This window comes from Malurus melanocephalus, unplaced genomic scaffold, assembly GCF_030028575.1.
Source record: "Malurus melanocephalus ecotype Western Australia unplaced genomic scaffold, MMel_1.1 scaffold_1, whole genome shotgun sequence".
Classification (NCBI taxonomy): Eukaryota; Metazoa; Chordata; class Aves; order Passeriformes; family Maluridae; genus Malurus; species Malurus melanocephalus.
In genome coordinates, this window is record NW_026623233.1 from 8,002,556 (window position 1) to 8,027,130 (window position 24,575).

The window sequence follows — 24,575 nt, forward strand, 5'->3', positions numbered from 1 at the left end:
CTCTCCACCATAACAATGCCGTTCCCTTCAAAAGCTCATACAGTTTCTTTGAGGTTTTGTCAATAGTCTTWGTTATTCACATGAAAGTGAATCATACTTCAAGTCTTGGTATTGTGATGCATTTGGGCTCTTTAGAAACCTTCCAGTTGTCCCTCACTTGAGTTAGTAAGTTTTAACTTCCATAAGCTTCAGCAGCTTTCTGTGAATAGTTGGGATGTTGGTACTCTCCAGCTGGTTTACTTTAGCTAAAGGGTTATACTGCAGTGGCACAGAAACTTGAGTGCTTGCAGGTGATGTATGGCAACTCAAGAACTCCCAAGTTTGTAATGTGCTTAAATTTTCATCTTCATGAGCTTGCATCTGCAGCCAATTATGAGATGATCAATTCAAAATAATATCTCCTTTACTGAGAATTTCTTTTTGAACAGTGTCTCAAATCCCTAGCCACTTTAAGAGCCTTAGTAACATTATGATCTCCAGGAACTGAGTGATTACCCTCATGGACCTGAACATTTGCCATCCATTAACATAATGAAAGCCACGCTTTTCACAAATGGTGTGTCATTTCTCRTGTGAGATTTTGTATTTACTGCATTCCTTCCATACTTCATTCAAAGACAATTTAYTGAAAAGGAGCATGGTATTTAGGCATCTTTAGATAGAATGTTCAAAAGGTGAGGCAGATGAAGTACAGTCAGACAGGTGCAGTGGGAAATCCTGTGCTCTACACATTGATTTGTATTGCCTTTTGAATTATGAAAAAGTAAACACACTTAATGCAAATTTTTGTACTCCTGTGACAATTTCTTTTTTTTTTTTAACTTCATCTGGGATAGATGTAAATAAAGCCATTGAAGTTACTGCTGATACTTTTCTTGAAATAAAAACATCCCTTTCAACTGTGCAACCTGTTTTGTCATCTTTTTGTGATTATTAAGTTAGTGGAAGTTTCAAGTTACTTTGCTTTGCAGAGTGAGATTTTTTAAGTATGACTTAAACCTGCTTGAGATGGGGAATCCCTGCCAGCAATTAGTTTATGCATGACTTGAACCAGTTCAGGATGGAGACTGTATTTTTATTTGGATATAAAGCATATTCAATTAAATATTTTAAATATTAAACTCTTTAGCTGTGAGTTTGTCTGTAAATAGCCTTTCATAAACAGAAGGCATTAGTGGAAATATATACATTTTATAGAAACATGATCATGCTAATTTTTTCTGTTTATTGATTAAACTTCTCTCATTTAAAACATAAAATATAGGTTGTCTCTGTGAAAGTAAATACAGTGGTGATATTTCAGGAGGGCACAGAATTCACATAAATGCCTTACCCTATTGGACAGTTCCTTAGACTGCTAAAAGCTGTTTTAATGACAGTTGCCTGTATATGAGAAGTTTCCATGCTGTTGAGCCTGTGCTGGCCCTTTAAAGTGTTATTCCCATGCTCCATCCTAAATAGCCTGAATAAAGYACCATTGTGACTTGGATTCATTCTGGTTCTGTAAACTCTTACCCTTTCACCCATCCTTGTCCCTTGCTCWCTTGTGAATCCTCTGGAGGAGGCACCTATTACAGCGAGGAGAATGCAGACAAACTTCCTCAAAAGTCATTGAGCGAAAATGGTCCAATGTGCAAAACTGAGATGACAAACCTATAATTGTTAGAGTAGAATAAAGGTCCATGCTTGCAAGCACACTGTGTAATGTTACCTCAGCCATGAAGGATRCTTCCTTCATCTTTCATCAGCAACACAGTAACTTTCAGCTGGGCTTTTATAGGCATTTAGTTCTTATGCAAGAAAGTGTATCATTGCTCTTCAAGGATGAGGAACTCTAAACTTTCAAGTGCAGATGTTACCAGTTTAAGATGAACTGAATTTCTAAAAAGAGTAGTTGAAAACCATGAGGAAATATCATCAATTTGTCTGTATGGTGCTTTACTAAAAAATATAATGTCATAAAGTCCAGAAAAAGATGGCAGCTTGCAGTAATATGAACCTTAGACTTCACTAGTCCTTCCGAAGGTACATTTTACTGTGCTTCAGCAGAGGCTTCCTGGTGTCAGCAAGGTAATTCTTTGATTTAAGTGCAGTGGGGTATTTTGTGTACGTTGCAMTGTCGCTGTGGAATGTGTCTAGTGCTCTGTCTGCTTAATGGTACATTCCTGGTTGTGAAAAATGATACAGACAGACCTTGGCCAGACGAAAGTGTTCTATTGGTTTGGTGTGTTAATTCAGTTATGATATTAACAATATATTGCAAGAGTGTGTTGAACTAGTAAAAGACAACAACGCATGTCTTTTGGATTGTGCATGCAGTTCCTTTTATGTTCGAAGAGAGACCGTGACCTTTGTAACATCCTTATGTTGATTTAACTTTTAGCTACTTCAGCTGCTGCCTTGGGTATTGGCCTTTGAAGTGGCTGTTATGGGCCCTTGATTGAGTTTATCACAGGACCATGCTGCAGCATGGCAAAATATCATCTGGTAGAAAACCCCCAGTGTTTCAAATGTAGAAGAAATAAAGTATTTGAATTGGCAGAGAGGTGGCTTGCTTTTTTSTTAAAAAAATTGTGCACATTTTGATATTTTTTACTTTTTGGTAGAACTTCTAGATGAAWAGGAAACTAAGTTAAACTAGGCAGCAACAGCAGCTACCAAAACTTGGTGAGAAACAACCTTTTTTCCTTCTGAAACAGGATTTTACTTTTTTAAAAAACTGATAAATTAGAAAGTAACCTTTTAATACAAAACTTCCTTAAGGTCCAGGCTTCATGTTATTGTGCTGGGAATATGATTTTATATGTAGTAGTCTTTAATGGATTTCTCCTCTGTGAATTCCTTCAATTCCTATTAAGCCCATGTAAATTCTCAGAATAAGGAACTGTTCAGGTGTGGAAATGTTTGCCAAGAAGCTATGAGCCTTCATTTTAGAACTTCCTGTTAATTTCAGTTCACATTCCCAATCTTTGAATCTGACAATGACTGTTATTCCCTGTTTATAATCTTGTTTCCACCGTATTCCTTTCTAGGAGGAATAGCCTTAGCCTGTTCAATAATTGTATGGAAGCTACTCYATGCCTGTGCTCAGGTTTGGTCTGTACCTTTTCCCAAGGCAGTGGAATCATGCACAGATTATTCAATACATAGCAAACTACAGATTTATGTAGTGGCATGATGATGTTTTTAGCTTGTTATTAGTTAATGTTTTTCAGTATCCAAATTCCGTTTTCTTGAAGTTAATCTAATACCTTTATAAAACTGCTGTGCTTCAAGGATCTCATTTGTTGACAAAGTGGGGATTTGCGCTTCCTGTTCTTCCTGAATGAATGAACTGAAGACTGATTGCATGTGGACATTTCTCTTAACAGAGGGAAAAATTGTACTGAAAATATCTTTCTTGGACAACAGTATGAAGATCATAGAAACATGTTTAATTACAGCTGCTTATGGCTTTTGGAAAAGAAACAAAACATCAAGAATGAGCCACAAGAAAGARCCAGAAGTTTCAAAACTTCCTGGATAGGAATAGCCTGTTGAATGATAGACAAGAGAATTTCCTATGTCGGGTATGCCTGACAAACATAGAAAATCCAACAATTTTAGGCGAGAGAAGTGATTTTAAATTTTTTTTTCCCATAGCACCCATAGAGGAGGTTGGGTTAGGGAGACTTTGTAAGTCTTTTTCTTTCAGTCTGTGGTTAATCAATACACAGTATTTTGCCTTGGTGGTCCTGTGTAGCTGCAAACTTATACTGTCAAAGTTTCATAAAGAGAAATTTTACAGCTACAGAACCCACTTCTGCCTGGGTTGCTGACATAACTGGAGGCAGCAGGGCTCCCAGAACATGATWCTGGAGAGTAGTGGGATATGATTCTTAAGTGAAATGCAGAATTGACTCTACAGTGGATGCAGAAGTAGCCCTAAAGAGATGTCACTGAAATTAAATTATATGTGAAATTACGAAGTGCTCAATTGTGCTGTAGCTTTATTTCCTCTTCTTCCTGTAGAAAACCAGTAAGGTGAACTTGGATGGGAGAACAGTACCACTGTTATTTACTGATTTTCAATGCCGTACACTGTATTCATGGACCAGAAGTGATCCTGGTTTCGTTGCATAAAAAATGCAGTCTTCTGTTTCTGCCTGTTTCCTGAGGACTTCTCATCAAAAATGACCCAAACATTGATTTTYGTGATAGTGGCCTAAGATGATAATACTGCATGCTGAGAATATYCTATACCTTGCAAGGGAAACCTTAGCTATCTTCAGTGCTAATCTGATTAATTGTGAGTCATCTCAATCRCTGTGACTAATAGTTAAATAAAGTTAAGTAATTCTGACATGTTTCAGCAGATGTGGAAATATTCCTTTCTTTCAGCAGAAATTCATGACCTTGTGCTGTACCTCTTCCCTGCAGCACTTGTTCATAGTACCATTACAAACACACACAGATTGGATTGGGTGTTCTCTGATTTCTTGTTTTGTTGCCACATTTAGAAGAAATGTTAATACTGATTTCAAGGAAATASTAAACCACCTCTATCAAGATAAACCACTTAGAACCCAGAGATCTAGGCTGTTTCACTCTTTGCCAAGGTGATGCTTCATAACTGGAAGGCTTTGTCTGGCCTCTCTAGGGCCATGACATAGCAGTTTCAAGATGAGGAGTTCAAACACAGCCCTAAGCAATGACATTTGAAAGTCAGGGAAGCATCCACAGCACACAGTGGGAAGAGGCATGGTCATGTGTTTGTGAAGCCAATAAATAATTGTGTAGCATACTCTGTGGGAGCAGAGAGGGGGGACAGGCAGAAATATATATGGGACAGGGACTAATGCAGGGAGTGTTGTGGGTGCCTTTTAGTGTGAACACACTGATCTGCTCTAAAAGCTGTAACACAGAGCTCTCCATTTCTGCCCGGGTAATCCCCTGAGTTGCAGCCACACTGGGATAAACAGGACGTCAGATCCGATGCAGTGCGGGCTGAAGAGTCAGGTGTGCCCAGCCCTGCCAAAGCGTGAGTGGGGCAAGAGCTGTTAGAGATGAAGAAGCGTAAATGGATTTTGTTGGCAATAAAGCTTAAATGCTTCCGAATCAGTTGGGTTCTCAAAGGGCCCAGCTCAGGCATCACGATACTTGAGATAGGAAGAGAGTGCTGTGAGTGTGYRCTTCTTCCAGGCACAATAATACCATTTCCTTCTGGGGCTGACTGCCAGTGCCTAGAGAGAGCAAGGAAAAGCTCTCCTTTGCTCTTTATGATCCTGCTCAGCATGGGATTTCCAGGTCAGAGACTCTTTGCAACCTCACTTACATTCCCAGGAGAAGCCATTTACCCTTCCCGTGACTCAGGGTCACTAGCAATATTTTATCTTCTGTTGGTACTGCCCCATACAGACCTTTTTAAGTTTTTTTTTATATTAATACAGAGTCTGCATGTGGTAAAAGGGAAACAAAGAGGAAGGAAAGCAGTTCCAAACCTAACATCAGGGAACACAGATTTATTTCTTCTCTCTTTACCAGTGAGAAAGTRAAGCTTGCTTGCTCTCACACACTTTCTTCTATTCTTGGTATTTTTTTGTGACTTTGGTCTTCAATCAGTCATCCTTGCTGTAAGGTTTTTTATTTTTTTAAATTTTATTTAGATAATTACMGATGGTCAGGGATGTCTTTGTCAGAGGAGTTCCTGGAATTAATAGCCTTATTTGATAAGACTGAGAGTTGCTGAACAGGGTCTACAAAAGATGGACTTGCTTGTAGTAGAAGTCCTGCTTTATCAGTAACTGTTTTTAAGAAWATCTATGCCAAAATATGTGTCATCAAATGTACCATTGGATCCAACTTCCCCAAATCAGTTTCATTTTTGTACTTTCTCTGAATGTACTTGTGGTTGTTACTTGTAAAAGCCCTACATGTCACAGAGTTTCTAGTGATGCCTGCGTTGTGAATGACCCTGTGATGTGGAGAAACAGGAGTCCCTCCCTTAGTAGAGTGATAAACACTGTGCAGATGCTGCATATGTTAATACTTTCATTAAAATACTGTTAATTGTGGTTTTCTGCATCTATTCCAATAAATATGGCAAAATATTTTTCAGAAGATTCCAATTCTATTGAGTAGCATACAAGCACAGAAGTCTGATTTTTTTTTTCTTCAAGTCAAAGGCTTGACACTAATTTAATACATTACAGAACACAGATTAGTCCTTCTATAAACTTCCTTTATGTTTATAAGCAAGTCACTTGAGTCAGACAGGGCATGCTCTCAACTCTGTTCTTACAATTTCAGATAATTATTCATTTCCTGGTTTTTCATACCCTTTGTTATAGTTTTCTCTACCAGTTCTCTATTCTATTAGAGTTAGACAAATGGTGTTTAAAAAAAAGTAATGTTTTTGTAAATAAAATTACCTTTAAAGGAATTGTCAAACTTTAGATCAAACATTTTTCAGCTGTTCTGTTGAAGGGGGCTACCTACCTACATGTATATAATATATGTAATATTTAYGTTGTTTTTATTACATAATACTATGTGAAGTGGTGTTATAGGTAAAGTTTTGTGTCCGTTACCTAAAAGGAGACTACAAAAAAGCTGGAGAGRGCCTTTTTACGAGGGCATTAAGTGATTGGACAAGGGAGAAGAGCTTTAAGCTGAAAGATRATTGGTTTGGATTGAATATGTACTGTGAGGATGGTGAGGCACTGGAACAGGCTGTCCAGAGAAGTTGTAGATGCTGCATCTGTGGAAATGTTCAAGGTCAGGTTGAATGGGGCTTGGAGCAACCTGGTCAAGTGGAAGTTGTCCCTGCCYATGGCAGGGGTGTTGGCACTAGATGCTCTTGAGAAGATCTTGAACATCCTTTTCCACCCAAACCGTTCTGTGATATGCACACATGCCTGCAATTGAGTTTTTAAACTGCAGCTTTAACAAYGCATTGTTTCTTGGTAATTGATAGATAGTATAAAAATGTATACATTAAAAGTACTGAAGTCAACATGGACACAAATGACTGCAAGATCAGCTTTTCTCTATACTACCCTGGTTTTATTATCCTCAGGATGGATTTTGTTTTGTAGAAGGGGTGAGACTCATCATAGGAAGATGCCTACAAACCAGGGCTAAACCAATATTGTAGATGTTCTTATTATAGTAGTTGAAAGCATTTATAAGAAACAGTTAAAAAGGTTGAGTGAAAAGAGTGAAATCAGAGTGGGTTAGAAGAGAGGTGGTGACTATTTAAAACAATCTGTAAAAAACAAGAGATGTTSATGAAAGTCAGTATGAAATGCTTTTTCTTACAGGTTCAGTTTTTGATGTAAAGTGATTATTTAAACTCCCCTTTTAAAGAAAATACCTACCTCTTAGGATGGAAAGAGAAGCTTAAAACGTGAGCCAAAATTCTGGCATGCAGCTATCAAATGAAAAGGTCATAATACAATGTCAAGAACACTGTATTTCACACTTCTGAATTTATGTGATTGGCTGCAATAAGGAGGCATTGCAGCTGAAAGCAAGATGGTATCAGTAAATAGGATGCAAGAATTGGTGAGGTAGAGCCAGGGGCAGGARCAGGAATACTGTGGGCGTGCTCATGAGTGTTGCAAAATACCAGCACTGCAGGTGCTACTGTGATTATAAATGGGAAAAAATTGTACTTGATTGATGCTGTTTTGATACCAGACTGATGGTACAGATTGTTGCACGGTGCTTCAGACATGTCTGTTGGCACCACTTGTTCTTCTCTTGGATGAATGCRTAACTACTGCTACTTGGTGTCTGTGTTACCTCCCACATGCAAAAAGCATCCGTGTGCTCTAGCCTCTTTAAGTTTTTGTCATAATTTGGAAAAGATTAATAAAGCTGTCCCCAACTTAGAAGCTTATCTAAATAGTGTGTAACTGGATAACTTACATCCTTCAAATGAATTATAGGGGGAAAAAGCTAATTATATGTACATAAAGTGCTTTTCAAGAGTTTATAAAGAACATAACTAGAAATTATCTGAAGAAGAGAGATGATTTTATTAATTCTAGGCACAGTAATCCGATGGATTTTATACCACTTTTAATGTCTTTCCTTTAAAAATTGTTGTTTTCTCCCTTCCTAACTAGGGTAGAGAAACTGCTTTGAATGCAGCAGTCATGAGATAAATCTTGTACTCAGCAGCAGCCCCTCCATTGCTTCTCTGGGGAGTGATTATGTTGGTTAAAYATTATTTGCTCATTTGTAGATAGTGCTCTGAGCTACTTATGGCTCGGGAGGGGAAGGTCTGTCTAGACATCTGAGTGTTCTTTCTTGCCTAAATTGCAAAAATCATTACTTCTCTGTTGAAGATGGATGGGCAGAATAAAGACATACTTTGTRTGCCTGACACCCAGTGTCATAAAGTGCTGTCAGATTGTTTGAAAATAAAGTTTAAGAAGTAGTCTGTGTTAAAGAAGCATCCATTTTAGGAAGCACTTCTCAGCCATAAAGGTGATCAAAGGTAGAGCTTTGGGAAGAACCACAGCTTGGAAGGGAAAGCAGGGAACTAGGGTTGGAATATGAGGATGATTGGATGCTAAGGGTAAAGGCGAGCAACTTTTTTATGGATTGTTTTAATTGATTTACTTTCTTTTTTAATCACGTATTTTAAATAACTAGTCCAACAATAATATGCTATTACCAGCCATTTAGTCAAATAGCCTTCTAGGAGATTTAAAGTGGGAATTATTGCATAAGAGATTAAATTTTTTAAAACGAATTGTGATTTGGGGGGCTTGTGTAAATCATCTGACTTTTAATGGTGCAAAACCCCTTTACCGTGGGAAAAATACTACTTCTATAAAAAAGAGCTAAACAAGTGTTTTTCACTGAGACCTCTATTTATTTTTCTTTCTCAGCAGGCTGAGATTCTTAAAAAATAAAAGGATAAAATTAGCAAACAAAAACAACTTACCTGATAAAGTTAATGATGAAAATATGCAGTTACTGTCATCAAATAGAATCCATATAGTTGTCTATCATAACAGCAGTTTTGAATGATCAGAATTGTTGTGCAAGAAAAAATAATCAAGTCTAACTCGTTCTCTTTAAAAATCCCAAGTAACTAGTAAGTGCATAGTGCAAGCTGCATTCCAGTCTGATGAAAAGTGTTCTGATTGCAAGATTAGAAGAAAACTTGATTTTCTAGCTGTTACATGTCTGCCTGCCTGAGCTTTGGCTTGCTCACAGATGATTTAACRCTGAACTAGCTATTATGCAGGATAAGTGGTAACTTAGGGTATATTTAGGATAGATACTAATTTTTGGCACACGATAGAAAAAGAACATTTCATTTTTATGTCTTAACACATGTTCCAGCATTAACTTCCAGGAAGTGAAAAGATTGCTCTTTTAAATAGGTGTTTCACATATATTTAAGGCACATTTCTCAGGATTACTTTTTGTCTTCAGATGTAATAGAAGTACTTTCATTCTGGAGCTCTGTCTGTCTTTGCCTTCAGGGCCAAATTCAGAAGATGTCTAGCTCATGGAATAATTTAGTTATCAGCAAGTATAAGTGCAATCTGCCAAGAGGAGACAAGGCACATTTGTAACAGAGCAAATAAATTAGGATAAGCTTCTTAGCMCATCGTGTTTGAAATGAAAGTTTCATTGGAGTTGTCATTTTATTATGTGTCAAAGGATAATTTGGATAATAAGATGATGCAGTGGTAGTTTTCTGAATATGTTTTTCAAACCTTTTCACACAATTTTAGCTTGACATTTTTTACATGTGTTCCAATAAGCAATTCTTGCAGTGTTTTCCTGGAGCTACAGAGTGAGCTCTGTAAAAAGAGTGTAGTTGAGCTGCTGCAGGGCAGGGAAGGGGACTAGATGATGTTAAGGTCTTTTATCACTTTTATATCTTTTTCAATTTGAAGTTTTAGTGTTTTCTCTTTGCAGCTTTATGTACTGTTTCTTATGTAATTTTACAACACTTGTGGTAATTTGTAAGTTCAGTTCAGATATATGCAACCACTTCCTCTAATTCACCACTATGGACAAGGAACAGAGGAGGGGTTGACAAATTCTATTTGGTTGTCTTGCTATTACTGTTAACTCTAAATGCCACCTATCTCAAGTCATGAACACAACACTGAAGTGAATTACAAGTGCTCTTTGAAATTAGTAAGATGCTTTAAATAAACCATTCCATAACTAACCCTGGACACTAGCTCTGGACAAGCATTGTTGCTAATTAAAAATTATTACAGTCCCTGGTATAAAGACTCTCATAGCTCAGAAAAATGATRCTGTTCTGAGAATACCTGCTTTACAAATAAGATTCAAATTCAATGAATTGTTACACTAAGTAACAAAAGCACTCCTGTTTCTTGTGTAGTTTAATCTTGAAATGTGAGTTATGAAATTAGATGTGAATAATATTTCTGTCACAAATGCTCATGATCTGTGCTTTTGTTTTCAGTACACGTTTTGGAACTTTATACCAAAAAATTTGTTTGAGCAATTCAGAAGAATAGCTAACTTCTATTTTCTCATCATTTTCCTTGTTCAGGTAAGCTATCCCCATTTCCCAGTAAGTTCTGCTCTCTTTCTAAAATAGGTAGAATTTGAAAAAGGTTTTGAAATTAACTGATTTTGATGACTATGGGGGTAACATCATTGAGGTTAGACAGCCTCCCTGATGATGGGACAAAAGTAGTTTTATTTTATTTCCATGTTGTTAATGTGAATTTAATCTAAAAAGAATTTGACTAGCATCACTAAATGAATGGCAAGACGTCTCTTGATAAAATGGAAATGAGTGCCTGTCATTTTTATTTTGTAATAAACATCCAGATCAGTAAAACTGTTACTGTAAATTTCGTTGATGATAAGGTTCTTTTAGTTTTGCAAAAATGTGATATATTATGTGATATTAATTGCTGTCTTGGCAGCAGTTTTCTAACTGTAATGTCATCCAAGTCTGTAGAGAAACTGAAATAATAGGTACTGATAGGATGCTTGTTTTTGAAATGAGTTCCATGAATAACTRTTGTGCTCTTTCTAGGTGTTTTAGTTCTGAACCTTTCACAATCACTTACTATGTTAAATAATAAAAATCTTACTAAATGAAAAGCTGTGTTCCTTTGCAGACCAGATTTATAGAAAGAAAAGCAGTGCAGATTMCCAGGTCAACTTAGATTTTGTCATTTGCAACTCCCTCTGTGAATTCTACCTCTTCGTTTATATTTGCAGAAGCCCCAGCTCAGTGTTTCAGAATTTAGTCTTTGCATGCATAAGAACTGCTCTATTGTGTAACATAAAAAGCCAGTGCTGTGCTAATATCTAATAGTGTGCCATAATTTTGCTTCCCAAGCTGCAGCTTTYCAGTCTAATACTTCCTTATAGTCTTGCAAGCAAATACTTTTACAAGCTATTAACATCTGAATGTTAAAGTGGTCTAACTGCAGTAATGTATCTTTTTATAGCATCCAATTTTCAAATTTTTGTCAGTATAGTACGTACATTCTTAAAGTTGTATTGAAGTACTGTTCTTTTGAATTAAAAATCCTTGATGCTTTGTAACAAGGTGAAATTACATGAAAGATCTTATTGAAAGATTGACTGCTTACATTCACAAAACATATAACCAGAAAATAATTGTTCTTTTTGTTGCAGTTAATTATTGATACACCTACTAGCCCAGTTACAAGTGGACTTCCACTTTTGTTTGTCATTACTGTTACAGCTATCAAACAGGTGAGTAATTTAGTGAGCACAAGTAAAACGAAAGAGAATAGTTGGGTCGGTTTGGGTCTGCTGTCCAAACGATGCCCCCTCCCGGCCTCTTTTCCACCCCCAGCCTGCTGGTCTGGTGTAGGGGAAGGTTGAAGAGAAAGCCTTAATGCTGACACTTTCCASTAGTAGCCGAAACCCAGACTGGTTTAACCCCAAATGCAAAGCACAGCAACCTGAGACTGCTGTGAAGARAATTAACTCTACTCCACATAGAGCCTGAACAGAGGATAATTTTGATTGTCAATTAATTGATAACTTACTGCCTTCACAGTCTTTATGCTAAAGGCAGACATTTTTGTCTTCAAAGAAGCTCATGGAAAGTTGTGTTTCTCTTTCTTTACAGTGGCAACTATTAATAATTGAGTATATTCTGTAGTTAAATTCAGCACTTCTTTGAGCAAAACTTGTGATGCAAGTGGGCTTTCTCTTAAGATTTTAAAATCAAGCTTTGAAGTCTTACTGTTAGTAGCGACCTACCAAAGCCTGGGTTATACCATGCTGTGCCTGGTACTGCAGTTCTGTTCTATCTCCTTGAGTTTTTCTCCCAACAACTTGTGTACATTTTGGGACCTGCTTGAGGAGCTGTACCAACCCCTGTATGTATAAAGTTAAAGAGTCTCTGTAAGTTCCCAAATAATTTTTGAGAATATCCARTGTAGTGTTACTTTTGTTCTGCGCTGAACTTTGAAATGTGCTCAAGAGAGTTAGATGTAAAACTGCTATGGTGATATTTTCTATCAGTTAACCGCTGATGACTTCATCAGTCCCAATTTTTATCATATGGCAGGATCTTTTCAGTGGAAGGTTGCAGATTCCCTGTCCTTTAGTTTGTCTGTTTGTATAAAACACAAATTCATAGGGTGATTGAGCATTAAAAATGGGGTAATCTGCAAGGTCTTTTGAAACAAAATTCTTCATGCCTATATATTGTATATAGGGTTAAAAGGTTTGCYTTAATTGTATGACAACCAGGAAATGTGGCAACCTTTAGTCATTCATCTCTTTATCATCTTGCTGGATAAAGTCCTATTCTTCCAAAATATGTTTTCTACACTCCACCTTCCAGTTACCTGCTTTTATAAGTACTTTGTCCTTACTCAAGAGTCAATAGAGCATGAGCAAGAAATGGTCATTTAAATACCAGAAACTGTTCTATGCTTTCGGAGCCCTTGTTCATCTAGATACCTTCATTGAAATACGTAGTTTTGTTGACTAGTTGTAACCATGAATGTTCTTTTTCATAGATATCCAGAACAACTGTAGTACTGACATGTATCACAATTTCATTTGTTCTAGGGACAGGTTTTTTTTTTTCCTTACTGTGATCAAGGATATAATTTTTTAAATTTTTCTTGCAAGCTAAAGCTATTCTATGTCTTTATAGTCAAATGTGCATCACTATATCATTCCATTTCACTGTTTTCTAGGGTTATGAAGATTGGCTGCGACATAAAGCTGACAATGCAATAAATCATTGCCCTGTTCATTTCATTCAGCATGGTAAACTGGTTAGAAAGCAAAGCCGAAAATTAAGAGTAAGTAACTATGACTTAACAGGTTTTGTGAGTCAGGCTTTACTTTCACCCTTCTTACATACTTCACACATAAAACATGTTATATAGAAATGTAATATGATGATGTAGCATTTATTGCATTTAATGGAGATTAGACCTATAATATACTAATTCTTAGTTTTATGCTTCTGAATACAGCATTTTTATAAAATTAAACTCCTAGTGAATTAAACTCTAATGAGACTAGATAAATCTCATTTATTATCATCACGCTAAAATTTTATTTTACATGTTTATGTTGCTGATTTTTATTTAACTAATATTTAACTATTGCATTCTTGCTTAATTAGAATTAACTAACTCCTTCCATAAATGTTCCCATTGTTTTTCATTTTTGACCTGGAATTTCTGTCATGATTTACCTTTTCTCTATTTTCTATCCTCTGTGATTATCAAAGAATCATAATCATAAAAATATGGTTTGGGTTGGAAGGGACCTTAAAGATAATCTAGTTCCAATCTTTGTGCCATGAGCAGGGACACCTTGCACTAGACCAGGTTGTTCAGAGCTTTATTGAACCTGACTTTGAATGCTCTCAAGGATGGGRCATTATTACTATTATGCACTTTAATAATTTATTTAAGCCTGATTATGACAGTCAGTGCTATGTATACAGGTGCATGCATATATACAGACACAAGGCATTCTAAATATTTTCTCAAAACCCATCAAATCACAATCTCATCATTGACCTTGTGAATGCTGTTACATTCCCTTCTTGGTATTTTGAAGATTGTTTTCAGAAATTAATTTTTGCTTGTTGTTGGTTTTTTTTCATGGGCAGATTAACTTTCTAACAGTATTTTCTTTAGAATTCAGAAAATTTATTAGATATTTGTTTGGAATTTTCTTATTTATAATATGTTTGTTGGGGTATCTTTTTCTGCCCTGCTGTTTTTGGGTGTAAATGCATCAACAGTGTTCACGGCCTTTCTGCTGTGACCTTTCATTTGAGTGTGATAGGGCTTTCCAGTAATAAAATAAAATTAGGACATCACATGCTTGAGAATCCCAGGTGTATACCTAATCAGTTAAATATTCCAAACAAAAATAATTAAATACCATGTAACTGGATTTTGAATTTTAGTTGTTAATCTGTTGCCCTTTTTTTCATAATTTGTCCCCTGTTTATTGCCTTTCAGAGGGTGCTTATTGAGTGACTAAATGATAGGAGAGACAGACCTAGGAAACACTGGCATGGAGAGGAGTATCTAGGCGTGTTTGTAAATGGGTGAAACTCTCAGATCTGTATTAGACAAGAAAACAGACTAAGTTATATAAAGGTAGACCTTTATATATCCTGGTGACATTCGATTAAAGAAGAAAAAAAAGGATTGCTAAAAGATGAAGTTCTTTTCCACACAATCAGAGGATGKCTGAGGTTGGCAGGCATCTCTGGAGGTTTTCTGGTTCAACCCCCAGYTCCAGCAGGGCCATCAAGAGCTGTTTACTCAGTACCCTATCTAGAMAGGCTTTAAGTATCTCCAAGGAGGGAGACTCCATTATCTCCCTTGGGCAACTGTTCCAGTGCTCAGTGATTCATGTGATGAAAATGAGGTGGACCCTCCCGTGTTCCAGGTTGTGCCTACTGCCTCACRTTTTGTCACTGGCCACCACCTGAAAGAGCCTGTCCCTGCTCTCTTTGCATCCTTAGCTGACATAATGGCAAAGATTGTTGAAACATCTTTAAAATTTTATTAAGATGCCATGAACTAATACTTTTATTTGTTTTGGGTTGAGGAAATGAGAATTTCATACCTGATTGTTGCAGTTATGCTTAGAGTTTGATTTCTCCTGTCAATGTGTACGATCTGAAATTTTTCATTGCTATTGGTTAAGAAAGAAAAAACCCTTTACATATCTACAGTTAGGTAAATCTCCTTTATTTTCATCATTCTAAAATTTTATTTTTAGTTGTTATTATTGTTGATTCCTGTCAGACTGTTTTGCTTAACTGGAATTAAGTGACTCCTGCCAACTGCTAAGGATAGTGGGATTTAGCTTTAGAAGCATATAACAATAACAATGATTAGGCTGAGTCTTATTAAAATAAATTATGATATAAAAGTATATTGAACAGCTGTTGACCTACATGAAAAACTGCAAAAATTACATATTTTTGATAGGATTTTTATTAAAACTCTGATATTCTTAGAACGTGGAGTATGTTTTTGCCACTTGTTTAGCCTCAAAAAATGTAAAAAAGCCATTTTTCTTGAATGATTTGCAAGAATATTTTGAATTCATAATTGGTTGGTTGTTCTGTTATGACTTCCTAATGTGCTGTAAAAAAATGCCTGTGTTTCCATGAATTAGTCTGCTCACCTTTAAACATGGATAAAAATAGGTTGGACTTCTAGTCAAAATTGTGCTAAAAACTATCCTGTTTTCATCAGCAGACTTGAAATTSTTGGCTTTTTCAGCTATCTCTAATTGTCATATTTGGATTTAGATGCTTATCCTCATGAGCCAGTGAGAGCAGCTCACATCTCCTGGAGATTTTGCAACAGTTTTGTTGTATTTAGTCTTAAAACAAGGMTTATATCTTCCATCTCTCACACAATGTTACAAAACTTAATAAGGCAGTACTTGCCAGAATGCTATCCTGAGAGGAAAGCAGTAAACAGTAGATCTCAGTCATTCCGCRAGATATAATTCAGTTTTCCAGAGATACTTCTGTAATTCTTTACACTTGCAGTAGAATTCTAGGATGGATAAAAAGTGATGTACTTTCAAAATATTTGTGTTAATCTAGGTTTTAGTTTTGAAATCTGAAATTTGGGCTGCTACATAAGTGCATTTTATTTTCTTGTATTTTTATTCCCTAGGTTGGAGATATTGTAATGGTAAAAGAAGATGAAAAATTCCCATGTGATTTAATATTCCTATCAAGTAGTAGAGGAGATGGAACATGTTTTGTTACAACAACTAGTTTGGATGGTGAATCCAGTCAGAAAGTAATTAAATGCTTCACATTTTCTTTTTAAGGCAAAGTTTGCTTTCAATTTTTGACACAGATGACTTGATGCTTATATGTGTGAGCAGGTACACAAATTTGTGTGAGTTATRTTTGTACCATCTGACTTCACATTTCTAAAAGTAATATGATTTTATGAAAAGTTCTAAGACATTTATTTGTGATTTTGTCTGTGTCCAGTATAGGCTTGCAGATTGCAGTGATAATACACTAACTTTTTGTACTTCTATTTATGTACCTGATTTATGAATACATTGCAAGGTAGTTACACAGAATTGTAGAATCATTASGGTTGGAAAGACCACATAAGAAGATGCCCAAATAAGAGCATTTAGAGATACATTTTTTAAAAATTATGAGCTCTTACATAAAAGTTAGTAAATTTCATGCTCAACTGAAGTATATGCAGATTAATGTCTTGCATATCTGTCCCTTTTTATTTTTTACATGTTTTTATTCATTCCAGACTTACTATGCTGTTCAAGACACAAAGGCATTTCACAATGAACAAGAAATCGATGCATTGCATGCTACCATTGAATGTGAACAACCTCAGCCTGACCTTTATAAGTAAGAAAATAAATCTTACTTGTTTCATTTAAGGTACCCTAGTAATGAATCATAAAAATACCATAATGATAACATACTGGCTGCATCTCTCTGGTTACAGTGAGTGACCTTAAAGTCAGGTAGGACTTCCATCCGTACTCCTTTTCTGCAGGTAGTTCCCTATGTGTGCTCTGGGATAGTGATCTCCAAAGGGGGATGGCACAAAGCAGTCCACTGAGGAATGTGGTGAAAATTTTAGAACGTCAGAGGTTTTTTTTATAATCTAAAAATTAGAAAGAAATWAAGCTTTACTAATAGTATATTTCTTGATATTGGCACCTATGCTCGCTCTGTATGTCACATACAGGTTCTCCAGAGGARGAGGGTGTTCCACGATATGGAGAAGTTGCCTGTGGCACTCACTCCTTTGCTTTCAGTGTATTGCAAAGTATTGCCATTTATGTGTACCCAGTTAAATGGATTTTCAGATTATATTATCTAGTTTTAAACAAATTAACACTCAAAAAATGCTGAAGCAGCTTAAAAAGAMTTGCAAAGAAATTGCAGATTGAAGGCAATAGTAACACTGTAGCACAAATGAACAATAAGTAAATGGCAAGCACTTCTACTCCTAGCAGAGAACTTCATCAGTCACATTATGAAGTACAGCTACTGTCAATCTAATCAGATCTGACAGGACATCAGTCAGAAAAAATTGAAATTGTCAAGACTATTTGAAATACAGATTTACATCTACTGTTGTTCATGATGAGCCTTGCATCACAGTTGAAATGTTAATGACAGCACAAAGTCATCACGATTAGCAAAACACTTTAAAATGAGTGTGCAGRACATTAAGAAAAATATCTACAGTTGTATAAAGTCACGCAATGTTCAGTATTTTGTAAAAGAATTGTACACAATTCTGCTGAATGTAATGATAAATCTTGAGACGGCCCCTTTTGAGGTTTCTTTCTTAATAATAATGCAAAAAGTTCTAGGCCATTGACCRAACACTTGTTTTTCTGCCACAGTAAAAATAGATTAAATAATGCACAGAAAACAATATGATGTCAAGCTAAAATGCACTCTTTTGACAGCCAATACTGTTGGGAAGTGCAGAAAAAGCATTGTTTTTTTCTGAGGTATGAAGGCATGTCTTTTCCCTGATCTTGGTGATTAAGAAACTGGTTCAGAAATCTGCTTGAGAACAGGGTCTTCAGAATATTGAGGCCATCGCTTGCTTGATCCGATCCTTTTTTAAAATGCTTGGCTCACAAACTGAATGACTGGAAGTTGAAACTCGTGCTATTACAGATGGTGAAATCTTTTGGTAGAGCTGTTGACGCACAATAATGAAAATGCTTATTGGTAGTCTGTTGATTTTTACTTCAAACTATATCTCTGAACAAAACACCGTGGTGAATCTTTTTTTCTGAAGACACGAGGTTATTTTGTGTCATGATGCATCTTAGCCAACTGTGCGTCATTGTCTTTCGATATAGCCCTACTATGTTGTGAATTCTCTAAGCAGACAGGATGCCATTCCTCTGAGCCTCAGAGGTTCCCTTTCAGGGTAACAGAYCCACCAGCTCCCCACAGTTTCCTCTGATATTGAGAACACTAATGTTCGGCTTAATTCTCTTTGCATTAGGATCTCCACTTGGACAGTGGTATTGCAAATMCAGTGTACTGAATCTGGCTGGAATAAAGGGAGTTCTCTTCAGTGGAGAGTGTGGTGTAGTGTTGTTGCTCTGAAACAGCATTAACTGCACACTACGGTTTTAGCTATTGTTGTTAAACTTTTACATAGTGTGAAACTTTTGTTCATCACTTTGCCCTTCCAGCAAATAGGCTGGGGGTGGATRAGAGGCTGGGGATGGACACAGCCAGGAGACTGACCTCGGTTGACCAGAGCAGTGTTCTGTGCCATATAGTGTCATGCTCAGCAATAAAACCAGGGGGCAGGGGGCAGTCTCCCAAAGCAGCTGGTTGCTTGGAGACTGCCTGGACATCAGCAGGCTCATTGGAGGTGGTGAGTGGTTGCTGTTGTGTCACTTGTTTTTTTCCCTTCACTTATTAAACGGTTATGATCTTGCTTTTGTTCTTCCAATTTTCTTCCCTATCTGCTGGGAAGGGAACAAGTGAGAGGCTGATGGGTACTTTGCTGCTATCCAGGGTCAAGCCACCACATGGCTTGTAAAATGTACTTACAGATATTTGGAGGGGGAATTACTTACTAGCCCTAAGCTTTGGTTTGGTTTTAATTCAGTTGTAGGCTTTAGATATTGTAAAAGACTGTAATTACACTGACTTTTCTCAGGCATTTTAAGGAATGAGACTTCTTATATCTTGCTCATGGGTCTGCTTAGYAAATTTATCCCTAATTTTCTAATATTTTACATCTTTTTATATGCAAAATTTATATCAAGTTACCATTCTGTGTATTTTTGTATTTACATGTTTTAAGTGTATATCTGTCTATATGTATCTCTTATGTTCTTGTTCATGTTCTGGATWATTGGAGCCTGTTCAGTTGGAAAATGTTTTCTGTGATAAACACCTTCTAGAAAATATTCTCAAATAATCTATTAGCAGTACTGTTAAACTACTTGTATATTTCCCTTTCAGATTTGTTGGTCGAATAAATGTTTACCATGATAGGAATGAGCCTATTGCAAGGTGGGGAAATCCAGAGTTTCTGCACATTTAAACATTTCACAGTTGAATAAGTATCAATAATGAGAATTACCTTTGCTTCACCAGCATTGTGCAGCTTTGTCTTAGTGATAGAATATTTTTCTCTTAGAAGATTCCAGACTGTTATTTCATAAATAATAAATATTTCATCTTTGAATCATATGTCTCTTCTTTAGTATTTTAATGTCTTTATTCAACTTTGATTTTACTTCACATGTGTTTAGTTTGTAAGTTATGTTAATAGGATTTTGACAGCACTTGTACAATACTGCCCAAGTTATCTCAAGAGTGTGAGATCTTGGTAGTGCACTAAACATTATAAATAGTATTACTTGTGTATTTATTTTTTCTACTTAGATTTTGAAGAGTTTGAACATGTCGAATAATTGTGTTAAATTTTACTAAGTGTGTTTGTACTTCTGTCTAAAATGTCCAYAGTTTTGTGTGTTCAAGGAAGGCAACATCCAACTTGCTGTACCTGATTTTGTTCTGATCCTTGCCACAAAGAGGCAAAGCAATAGGAGGGAAAACTGCTTGCAGGGGTGATATCCTAGATCCCAGMATGCAGGGAGTTACTGAGTGCTGGCTAAGTGCCTTTCTAACCTCAGTATGTCTGTAGATCCGCTATAAGAACTGTCAGTTGATCTGGGTAATTCATGTAACATTGTTCCACTAGTTTCTTGGAACTAGTTTCAGGTTTTGCATTGGAATTATGGCTYTGTTTATTTAAGAGTTTCTTGKTTTTTTGGGAGCTTCATACCACAAGTACACTTTGAATGAMATTCACGGACACTGACCTTACTCCTTGGGGTTTTTCTTTTAATTGCTGTATASAGAGAATCTGACAATTCTGTATGCAGTCTGTCTGTAAAGAAGTCCTTGGTTTTGAACGCACATGATGATTAGGGTTACATATTGTGTTCCAATGATTTAAACTTGATTGAGGTYCTTACATTAATTCCTTTATTCTTCAATAAATTATTTTACCTGTATTTTATCAGCATTTTTTAAAATGTTTACAGGTATTAAAAATATTTGTATGCCATTGATACTTAAAATAAAATGGAGGAGTGTAGTCCTCAAGTAATTCTAGCATACAGGACACTATATTTTGCATAAGCCTAAAAAATACCTTAATTAATGTTTAAAAAAATAAGTATTGTGTAATTAGGAAGTTGATGTCTTTATTTGGGTGCCTRCATATGTGGGGTTTAGGTGCATTGGTTTAAGACTTAAATTGTGAAATTGTGAGCTTAATATTAKGCATCTTTTTTAATTTTCAGTTCAAAATTTTAAATAGGCCTTGTAAGTTTGTTGAAATAAATTTTTTTTAGTTAAACTAATTTCCTGGTTTAAGTGACTTCCATTAAGGTCTGATGTTTTTCTCTAAATGTTTGTTTTGTAATGCCTTTTGCAGGCCATTAGGTTCTGAAAATCTGCTTCTTAGAGGAGCCACTTTAAAGAACACAGAAAAAATATTTGGTAAATATTTCTATTGACTAATTTAATGGACTCTGAAGTAATAAGCAAACACCAAACAAGGTTACAAGCCTACASTTACTACTGAGCTTACGATTTCTACTGACTCAACTGTTTTACCTTTTTTAATACTGCTTAATATTAATATATAGAAACACTTCAGCAATTGGAAACTGTGACTGGAATGGGATGTAAATGGTGCTTAAAATTTCTCTCGGAGTACCAAGATAATAAAGCTATTTCTAATTTTGGGCCATCATCCAAATGTATGGGCTTTTTCTTCAGAATAAGGAATTAAAGAAATGACAGAGTATAACATCCTAGTAAATTGTGCTCTTTTGAATTTACTGCACTGTGCAATCTTTAGTAAAACAAGTTGTCTGATTTCAGGTGTTGCTATCTACACTGGCATGGAAACTAAGATGGCATTAAATTACCAATCAAAATCACAGAAGCGATCTGCTGTAGAGAAGTAAAATTTCTAATATTTATTTTGGGGGTTGAAAGCTGCATGTTTGGTGCAAATCAGAWTTTTTTTGTCTGAAAATGTATGTTTTATTGATTTAAATGAAAAAGAGGTAGAGTGACTTACAATTTGCTTCTTTTTAWATAATTTTTTACTGATAATACAAGTCGTGTAACACCATATAGATGAGGTTCTCAATGCCAGATTATTATTKTTAGTTTAAAAAATATAGCCCCTTTGATTTAAAGCATAGTTTTTCAAGGYAAGATGTTTTGCTGTTCCATAAGACTTTTCTTTCACTGGTTACAGTTCATCTACTGACAATTTTCCAAGGTTGTGTATTTTATTATCCTAACATTTGATGCTTTCCATTGCAATTAAGTCTTGAATTCAATGCAAGTAACTTTTTTAATGCACTTCCCTTTGGATCAGCTGCAGTGATACAGTGCTTGTCTGTGGCATGTGTTCCATGGTTTAGCTAAAATTAACAAGTTCCACACAAGCATACATGATGGCAAAGTAAAACAATGCTATYGTTAAAGAGTGAGCTAACATTGGTTGGTTACTATTTTTAAAATAGMGACTATTTTCTATTCCTGCTCTGCTATCTGAAATCATCAGCTCTGGGTAAGGTGTCCAACCTTGTGAGAAACAAGATGTCATTGATTGAGGCAAGATGTACTGACCAGCTGACAGCCCTTGTCCTACTCTGTGACTGGGCAATGATGATGTGTCTTTTTCYATTATTATTGATAGATAACCCATGGCTTTTAGTTCATGCCCATCATTATTGAAAATGCAATCTTAAATGCAAAATGTTCTTGCTCTTTTTTTAGATCTGCCTAGAGTTAAAAAGTTACAGCTACATAATAAAATGCTCTTGATGATTTTATGTTTTTATGAAAGTACTTATGTGAGTGATCTTTTATTCAGAGAAATGGCATAAATATGTCTGCAGATAAAAGCCCAGTTATTCTGTTATATTTCTATCTATGCTGTTGTTTTCACTAACAAACTAGTTTTGGTAAAGTCACACACATTTTGGAACAATTATAGCAGTTAACATTTCAAAGAGAAAATGTTCCTCAATAATTTTATTCATTGGAAAAGCACTGTAGAAGACTTACTTAACTTCTTAGCATTGTTAGACTTGCAGAACTTGTTAGGCTGATCTATAACATTTTSTAATAAATTCTGGTTTATGTGACAATGGATTTCTTATTTTGCCTTTTTTTTTCTTTTTAGATCAATGAATGTATTTCTTGTTGTATACCTCTGTATTCTTGTCAGTAAAGCACTAATAAATACTATTCTGAAGTATGTCTGGCAGAGTGAACCATTTCGTGATGAGCCATGGTATAATCAGAAAACAGAGCCTGAACGGAAAAGAAATTTGGTATGGAAATAAATTATAATACCAAAAACAKTTCCCTAAACCCTTAATTTATAGAGATTCTACTGAAAAGTACATACAGCCTGCTTACTTACTTACAGCCTTTTTTTGCTAACGATGATAGTGTACTTATAGAAAGCTTGTTAAATTTTTGCCCTTAAGTTSTATGTGTCAATTTAACTGATGAGAAGATGTCTGGTTTGGTATAAAAAGCTTCATGTAAGTGTTTTGGGATTGGCTGTTATTTATATAATTTGCTAAAGAATTGATTTCTTGTCGAGAAATACAGGTTTGGAAGGAATCCCACAGCTACTGGCAGTCCTGTAAGAAACATGTTCACAAGATTTTCTCTTTTGTAGGATTATGTAGGAATCTCTGTAAAAATCCCCCTCAGAAGCTTAGTTTCATATTGCTCTGTCATGAGACTTGAGCATCAGTCACCAGTGTCAGATGTTCTATGGGAGCAAGGATATTGTCCAGGATGGRCACCCAGATGATCCAAAGCAGTGAATTGAACTCTGCACTACAGAAAGCAYAACATTATTTCACTAAATCCTCCCAATCAGACTAGGGGAAAATTTTCTTCCTTACCCTAAATGCCTGAGGAGCAGGTGCTAGCCGGGTATTGTAGAGTTCTCATTACCACCATCATGTAGCGCTGTCTGAACCTGCTCAGCAGGCTGACTGYAGCTCCACCAAGTCTCCACCACTGAAAAATTGAGCCAAGTTATCTGCATATATTCACAGATATTGTTGAGAGGGGGAAAGGAAGCCCTTTATTAARCACTGCCTGAAAGTGATGTAATTTGGTAATCCTTGAAGGACTTACAATGGTTCTATGTTATTTTTCTGGTAATTTGTGATGTACAATGTTAATGTTTCCCTTGTTCCCCAAAAAAGTCTTTACTATGCTCATTAATTGCTCTACAGCTTTACAATAATGCTATATGACAGTATTCTACACCTGTGTGTCTGTAAAGAAAAATGCAAATTTAAAAGAAAAAGCTCTATTTCATGCCAATTGTGATGTTATACATCATGAAGGTCTACATCCTGAGCTGAACTGTGAGCTATGAGAGGTGTTGCTGTTTGAAAGTTATTTGAAAAAATTAGTTTGTAAATACGTGTAGTAGTCTTGCAGTCTTTAATGACACATGAAAAATCAATATTTTCATCTTGTTTCTTYGGCAGTTTCTTCAGGCTTTTACAGACTTCCTTGCATTCATGGTCCTTTTCAACTACATTATTCCTGTATCCATGTATGTCACTGTGGAAATGCAGAAATTCCTTGGTTCTTACTTCATTACATGGGATGAGGAAATGTTTGATGAGGATACAGGTGAAGGACCACTGGTGAATACTTCTGACCTCAATGAGGAGTTGGGACAGGTGAATTTCATTGAATGATAATTTGTCTTTCAATTGCTTCTACTGTAGGTTTTTATTTTAAAATTGCCACTTCAAGTATTTTTGGTTTTATTTTGGGTTTTTTTTGCAGCTACATGTCCATTACCTTCAGTACTGATTCATTTTAAAAATAAAATTTTTGTTTTCAGAGTCAAAAATTCTGATTTCTCACCCAGTCAATAGAATTCAATWAGTATTACTGTGTTACGAAGGCTTAAATGCTTTTCTCTCCRTTGATTACAGAGGGAAATTATATAARCATC

General features: G+C 35.8%; 1 protein-coding gene across 4 annotated transcripts in view; it reads left to right on the forward strand.

Moving 5' to 3' along the window:
• Window positions 1-24,575, forward strand: part of ATP11A (ATPase phospholipid transporting 11A) — a 113,750-nt gene that overhangs the window by 56,559 nt on the left and 32,616 nt on the right. For 3 of the 4 annotated variants that reach the window (XM_057390371.1, XM_057390378.1, XM_057390361.1), the window contains exons 3-12: window positions 10,451-10,540; window positions 11,647-11,727; window positions 13,194-13,301; window positions 16,170-16,298; window positions 16,785-16,888; window positions 19,499-19,549; window positions 20,985-21,049; window positions 21,437-21,518; window positions 22,758-22,908; window positions 24,097-24,294. In XM_057390371.1, the coding sequence (XP_057246354.1) occupies window positions 10,451-10,540; window positions 11,647-11,727; window positions 13,194-13,301; window positions 16,170-16,298; window positions 16,785-16,888; window positions 19,499-19,549; window positions 20,985-21,049; window positions 21,437-21,518; window positions 22,758-22,908; window positions 24,097-24,294 (1,059 nt within the window). Of the gene's footprint in view, window positions 1-10,450; window positions 10,541-11,646; window positions 11,728-13,193; window positions 13,302-16,169; window positions 16,299-16,330; window positions 16,387-16,784; window positions 16,889-19,498; window positions 19,550-20,984; window positions 21,050-21,436; window positions 21,519-22,757; window positions 22,909-24,096; window positions 24,295-24,575 lie in introns of those variants that run through there. The other variant, XM_057390386.1, reaches the window with a different exon arrangement.